This window comes from Rutidosis leptorrhynchoides, chromosome 10 (genome assembly GCF_046630445.1).
Source record: "Rutidosis leptorrhynchoides isolate AG116_Rl617_1_P2 chromosome 10, CSIRO_AGI_Rlap_v1, whole genome shotgun sequence".
NCBI classification, from domain to species: Eukaryota; Viridiplantae; Streptophyta; class Magnoliopsida; order Asterales; family Asteraceae; genus Rutidosis; species Rutidosis leptorrhynchoides.
The window spans coordinates 104305721-104312808 of record NC_092342.1 but is presented as its reverse complement, the minus strand read 5'-3'; the positions used below and the strand labels follow the sequence as shown (position 1 = coordinate 104312808).

The following is a 7088-nucleotide window of genomic DNA, read 5'->3' as shown; positions in this document are numbered from 1 at the left end:
GAAGTCAATAACAAAGTTTATGTTCGTATGCTTTCGCATATGCTTTCATTCTAAGTTGACCAACTACAAAGGATGTGCACAACTGATCATTGACTACAGTCTTTGATTGTTTCGATTCTACATATTGATCGTTTTGAACTAAGAGAATTTTTTTTGTTTGAATACACACATTGTATATCTTATGAGACTGGGGAGTTATGCTTTTTCTCCTGACTCATCTTCGTAGATGGGAGGAGTCAGTACTTTCTATATGGAGGGAATAATTCGATTATCAATCCATAATGTCTCAATATTGTTTATGACTGTCTCTCTAATTATGATTTTGGATTTCTCAATAGATTTTGTTTATTTAGAGTCTAGAGTCAAAAGGGCATAATCTGTGATCACCAAGGTTGTAAAAGTCGCGAGTCGGGGACGCATCGGTCGAGACCTAAAAAGGACGCGTCGGCCGAGTCGGGGGACGCGTCGGGGACGCATCGGTCGTTGACCAACGTTGACTTTATTAATAATTTCTTAAATATATATTTATATATATATAAAATAGTTGATTATGTAACATAAATTTCTTAAATGAGAACTCGAATTTAAAAACAATCAAATTTCAAACTCAATTAATGTTACCGAGTACATAATTAGTAAGGACGCAGAGAAAAGAGCGGCCCAAAAAATGAAAACAAACCCTAAGTTTAAAAAATATCAGATCTTGTCGAAAATTTGACTGACTTTGACCGTTTTTGACCGTCTTTGACAGACTTTGACCGAACTTTTAGCTCTGACCGTCTTTTGAGTCGTTTTCAGAAAAAACAGAATGGTGAACCCATAAAAACGACGCATCGGCCGACGCGTCGGCCAAGTCGGCCGACTTTTACAACACTGGTGATCACTATGAGTAATACTTAATAAAATTTGATGGGGGCGGAGTTATTATCGTTGCATCGGCATATTCGAAACGAGAGATGATTGCAACGGGTGGTTTAGTCCCCCTCGGACGATCTCAATCGCTGCTTAAAATATATATATATATATATATATATATATATATATATATATATATATATATATATATATATATATATATATATATATATATATATATATATATATATATATATAACGTACAGGACATATAGGTACAAAGTAAACTTCACTTTATTTTTCAGTTTGTTCGTCACCGATATGCTCTTTGAGAATTGATTTATCGTTCATGTTGGTACCATTTTGAGCACATATTAACTAACCATGCATGTACGATTTGTATGAGCACATATTAACTAACCATGCATGTACGATTTGTATAGATCACTAGAGTCTGTATGACCATTTATTTGTGTTTATTCAATATTTAGATCATGCAACATGATACAGTGGAGGACTCAGGAAATTTTTTTACCGAAGGCGAATTTTATTTTTAAAATGTAGGGATTTTTTTGGCAAAATATGGAGGTTTTGCGGTAAAATATAAAGTTTTCTGAACAAATTTTGGAGGTTTTTTTTTTAGCAAAATACAAAGGTTTTGGGCAAAATATGGAGGTTTTGGGGCAGAATATGGAAGGTTTGGGGCAAAAAAGAAAAATTCCACCGGAGTCAAAATCGAAAAAACAAAAAACTTTGTACTGAAAATTGCAAATCCGCCCACCCTCCCCTTCTTTGGTCCGCCCCTGAACATGAATGTGAATGTGATGTAGGGGTAGATAAAAACCATGTTAATGTACGTGTTGATGTCTAGTCAAGGACCATAAAGCGATTGTTGGACCAATGTTTCACTAATGTTAGAAAAGTGTAGTTCAATTATTAACTCGGTGTAAATCACAAATAGTGTTATATAGTTGAGTGTGTGTACGTGAAAGATGATGCGAATTGTAGTGCACGGAAGACGGCTACCAATATTATACTCCTAATAGTTGAATGTGCTATATAAAACGCAAGTAGATCAACTTTATAAACATTGTACTTGATTTACTTGTCTTGAATTAATGCAAGTGGTTGAATCATGTAATTGATATTTAGGAACATGAATGCACGTACAAATGGCATCTCATAGATAATGCTTAATGGAACATCATACCATGCATTCATGTACAACATCTCATATATATTTACAACAACGACAAAACTCAATCCTACGTGAGTGGGGTATGAAGGAGGTAAGATATAAATAATCCTTCCCTTATCCTAGAATAAAGAGAAGTCATTTCTCCACTCAGAGTGAAATACGCCAAAAGTAGAAAACGTCATCCTTTTCAATGTTATATGGATAGAGAGATTGCTTTCGGATGGACCTCTGACCAATAAGCAGGTTTAAAAAAGAGAGTTAGATATCATGAAAATGGTAGAATCAAATTTTCATGGGTTTTAAACCTATCTGAAGTTCAATTTAGGCGCGATGCGACAGTCAGGTCGTCAATAAATCATTTTCGAGTAGATATATACTAATAGATGTAGCATATAACACAAATGCATGCGTAGCCGGGTGGTTTGGCGCGGTTTGGCGCATGGGCTGCCTACCGTGTGGTCGCCAGTTTGAAACTCATGAATGGCTTTTTAACCGGCGAAGAAAACGTATTTTGTAACTACAAATATACTAATAGTTGTAACATATAACATTTAACTATATATCATTAGAGACCAAATCATGAACAATAAAAGGTTATTTTAGAGTAGATATATACCAAGGTTGGAGAATTCGGGGAGACGTTTGGACTTTTTTAGGAAAATCTCGGCATCTCGGAATAATCTCGGGGAGATCTCGGACGTTGACTTACTTGACTTTATTGTTTTTTTTATTAAAAATATACATAAAAACATAAATATATGTATATTTATATACGTTTTAACGAGATTTTACAAAAATATCCGAGAAATGAGTGAAAAAATCTTAGAAATTACGAATTTTACAAGAAAATCTTACAAATTAGCAAGAAAATTCGAGAAATCGTTGCTTTAACTAAGTTTGACCCCGTTGACCGAGAAATCTCGGGAGATGAACATTTCGTCTCGTTTGCCTTCTAAAAACGAGATCTCGGGGAATATCTCGGGAGATTTACAACACTGATATATACTAATAGCTGTAGCATATAACATAAATGCATGCGTAGCCCGGGTGGTTTGCCGCGTGGGTTGCTTTCCGTGTGGTCGCCAGTTTGAAACTCGGGAATGGCTTTTTAATTGGCAAAAAAATGTATTTTGTAACTACATGTATACTAATAGTTGTAACATACAACACAAGTTCATAGGTCGCCGGATGGCCTGGCGCACGAGTTTGTTACATGTTTTTTTTAACGGCCAAAGAAACATATATTATAAATAAACGATCCCTAGCAAAGCGCTAAGGGTTAATTACAAAGGCATAGATAGCCATCAGTTCCAATTTGAAACTAAATGGCCTCTATTTTTAATCCAACGGAAAGTAAGTAATCTAATTACATCAAAAGACTACTTTTACTACAAAAAGCATTAGAAAACACAATTCCGTTCCGGAAACGCCAAATAGCCCACAACATAGATACCACCACCGCAATGATCCGATTCTTAGACAAAACTTGTAAACGAACGCCTTCGATCCAAGCCATGAATGAATCCCAAGAAGAAAAACAAGGCACATCACAATCGAGCAGAATTCGGATCTTGTGCCATAAATCTAAAGCCATCTCACAATCAAAAAACAAGTGATCATGAGTCTCGACCCCGTTAGAGTAAACCGGGCACACAATTGCATTGATCTCAATACCTTTTGCGGAGAGATTTCAACGAGCCGGTAGAGAGTCTAGCTTTAAACGCCATAAAAAGACATTAACTTTACGCGGGAGGAATTTAAACCAAACCGAGGTGACATTTGATGAGGGTAACATTCTTTTATCCAAGTAATCTCGTGTACTTTTAACCGTATAATTACCATCTGAAGACAAAGTGCAGGACCATGCATCAGGACGATCATGAAGAATACAAGTACCGATCTCCTCAGTTAAAGAATTAAACAACATTTCGTTACGACTTCCAATATTATCCCTCGACCAAGTCCAATGCCAAACACCATCCCGACACTTATCAGCAATCGTGCTATCCTTATTTGAATCTAAGAGATATAAACGATTGAATCTTGAAACTAGTGTGGAGTTACCACACCATAAATCGTGCCAAAACCGAATCTTTGTTCCATCACCCACCTTCATACGAAACATATCAACAGGAAGATCACCTTCGGAAACCATCTTGGAACAAGACTCAACAATGTTAGGCCAAACTGTCGATCTATGAATAGATGTAGATTTAAAAAAATTCCTGTGGATGGACTTGATGATCGACACCCACATATCATCCGGATTCTCCAAGTACCGCCATCTCCATTTATGAATAAGAGCAAGGTTAAATGCTTTAAGACTTCAGATGTTGAGACCACCATAATCGAAAGGACCTAGGACTTTTTTCCAACTCACCCAAGCCATCTTTTTAACCGAGTCATTTCCTCCCCAAAAAAATCTCGCCCGTATCGATTCAAGCTTTTTTAAAATTGTATCAGGGAATTAAACATCGACATAAGATAAATACCGAGACTTCTCAATACAGATTTAACCAAAGTCAACCTACCACCCGAAGATATTAAACTAGCCTTCCAAGATGATAATTTTGAACGAAACTTCTCAACCATGCAATCTCAACTTGATGTAAGCTTCATGTTGGATCCAACGAGAAGACCAAGATAAGTAGTAGAAAAAAACCCGGCTCTAGTTCCTGCAGCATTTGCGAACGCAGTAACCTTAGAATCCTTAACACCAATGCAAAATAATTGAGATTTAGTAACGTTTAATCTTAAACCAGAAACCTAATGGAAAATTTCCAAAATAAGTAGTATACGATTCAGTTCACGCGTACTCCAATCAGAGAAAATAATAACGTCATCTGCATATAAGAAATGTGAAAGATGAATATTCTCAGTCCCTACATTAATCCCACGAATAATACTAAATTCCATGGCACGTCGGAAAGCCAAATGAAATCCTTCCATAACAATAATAAATAAGAAAGGGCTAAGCAGATCGCCCTATCTTGAACCCCTTTTAATCGGGAATTCACGAGTCGGACAACCGTTAACTAAAACCGAAGTTCTAGCCGAGAATAAACATCCTTTGATCCACGACACCCACTTCTGGCCAAAACCCAAAGAAGAAAGCATGAAAAATAGATAATCCCAGTTTACCGAATCATAAGCTTTCTCGAAAATGACCTTGAATAAAAGCATTTTTCTATTCGTTTTTATATACCATGATATAATTTCACTCAACATTAATGGGCCATCCAGAATCTGACGTCCAAAAATAAAAGCGGACTGAACCTGGCTAATAATTTTATCAATAACAAGTAATAATCGATTCGTCAAATTTTTGGTCACAATCTTGTAAAAACACCCAACCAAAGTAACAGGCCGAAAATCAGTGATAAAAACCAGGTTCTTTACTTTCGGAATAAGAGAGAAAAAAGCCGAATTAGCACTAAGTGGCATACGGGATGAATTAAAGATACCTCTGATATCCCTGTAAAAATCAATCTGTAAGATATCCCAAAACCTTTTAATGAACCGAAAAGAAATACCGTCAGGACCCGGAGCCTTATCACTACCACAATCCCATACGGCTCTCTTAATCTCCAAATCTTCAATATCATGTTCAATCCAGAGTGCTTCATCATCAGAAAGAATGTAATTCAGTTCAATAGTACCAAATTTTGCCCCAGATTTAACCTCCTCGAATTTGACCTTAAAGGAATCAAAAAAATTAGCTTTAATGATATTCGGGTCATCAATCCAAATCCCATCAACAAGAAGACCTTGAATCTGTTGAGTACGACGTTTGTGTTTGAGAGAAGAATGAAAAAATTTGGAGTTCTCATCGCCCTCAACGTCCCATTTAACTCTGGATTTCTGAAGAAAGTCGAGGTCATTTAACTTTGAAATATCGTCTCTTTCTGCAGCTAAAGCATTGCGAAGATTAATAGCAGCCATGTCGGCATTACCTGTATCAATCAGAATGTCAATATCATCAATTTTAATCGTAATATCTTTCAAACGAGAAGCCTCATTTGATCTAGCCGAATGAACCCAACTTTTTAAATGACCCTTCAATAATCGAAGTTTAGCAACAATATCCAAACTCGAGTCAGCATTAACAATCTCCCAAGCATTCCGAACCGAATCTTCAAAATCTGGACGAGCAAACCAAGATTCGAAGATTTTAAAATAAGTGGGACCAAAGTCCACCTTATCTTGAAAAAGAAGAAGCGGAGAATGATCTGAGTGCCCCCGTGGTAAAACTAAACCTTTCAAATCTTCAACAACCTTAAGCACATTATGAGAAAGAAAAAAACGATCGATTTTACTGAATTTGTTAACGCCTTATTACGCCACGTGAATTGAAGTCCACCTAGAGGAACTTCATATAAAGCGTTAGAATCAATAAAATCATTGAACACAGAAGCGTCTTCCATACAAAAATCAGATCTGCACCTCTCATCCATATTTCTAACCGAATTCCAATCCCCCATGAGAATATAGTCACCTGGATGAGCAACAATAAAAGCCATAATGTACTCCCAAATAACCACTTTATCCACTAGAGCTTGAGGAGCATACACATTAACCATGAATACTTCTAAGTTTTCCCGTATCCACGTACCTTTAACAATGACCACGTTATCATGGCACCAAATGTTACTCCTCGAAAAAGAGTTAGGATCCCACAACGAAATAATACCTTCAGAGTAACCACGAGACAGACTTAAAGCAAAATCAAAATTATGATTGCCCCAAATTGATCTCAATCGAAACATATGAAGTCGTGCCATTTTCGATTCTTGGATAGCAAGAAATTGAACATTATTCGTACCACATAAGTCCTTAATCCAATTCCTCTTAGCGTAAACTTGAGAACCGCAACTGTTTATGGAAAGTATCTTCATTTAAAACTACATCCCTCGGCATCACGTTTCAACAGATTCTTACAACCCTTTACATTATATCCAAGTAATTCTCCTATTCTAAAGATATCATCACTCTGCTCTTGTACCTGTGAGCTAAAAACAGGCAATGGGTCATGATT

The 7088-nt window shown here is 36.5% G+C and overlaps 2 protein-coding genes across 2 annotated transcripts; both read right to left on the bottom strand.

Moving 5' to 3' along the window:
- Positions 1 to 3743: 3743 nt before the first annotated feature.
- On the bottom strand, positions 3744 to 4208 carry LOC139870510 (uncharacterized). Its single transcript, XM_071858301.1, has one exon. It carries the CDS (start codon positions 4206 to 4208, stop codon positions 3744 to 3746), a length of 465 nt encoding a protein of 154 aa, XP_071714402.1.
- A 443-nt stretch (positions 4209 to 4651) lies between these two features.
- Positions 4652 to 6834, bottom strand: LOC139870509 (uncharacterized). The gene is made up of 3 exons (XM_071858300.1): positions 6370 to 6834; positions 5195 to 6328; positions 4652 to 4819 (listed from the first exon to the last, which is right to left on the bottom strand). The coding sequence occupies exons 1-3, from the start codon at positions 6832 to 6834 to the stop codon at positions 4652 to 4654; spliced, it is 1767 nt and encodes a 588-aa protein (XP_071714401.1).
- Between the last annotated feature and the right edge of the window lie 254 nt (positions 6835 to 7088).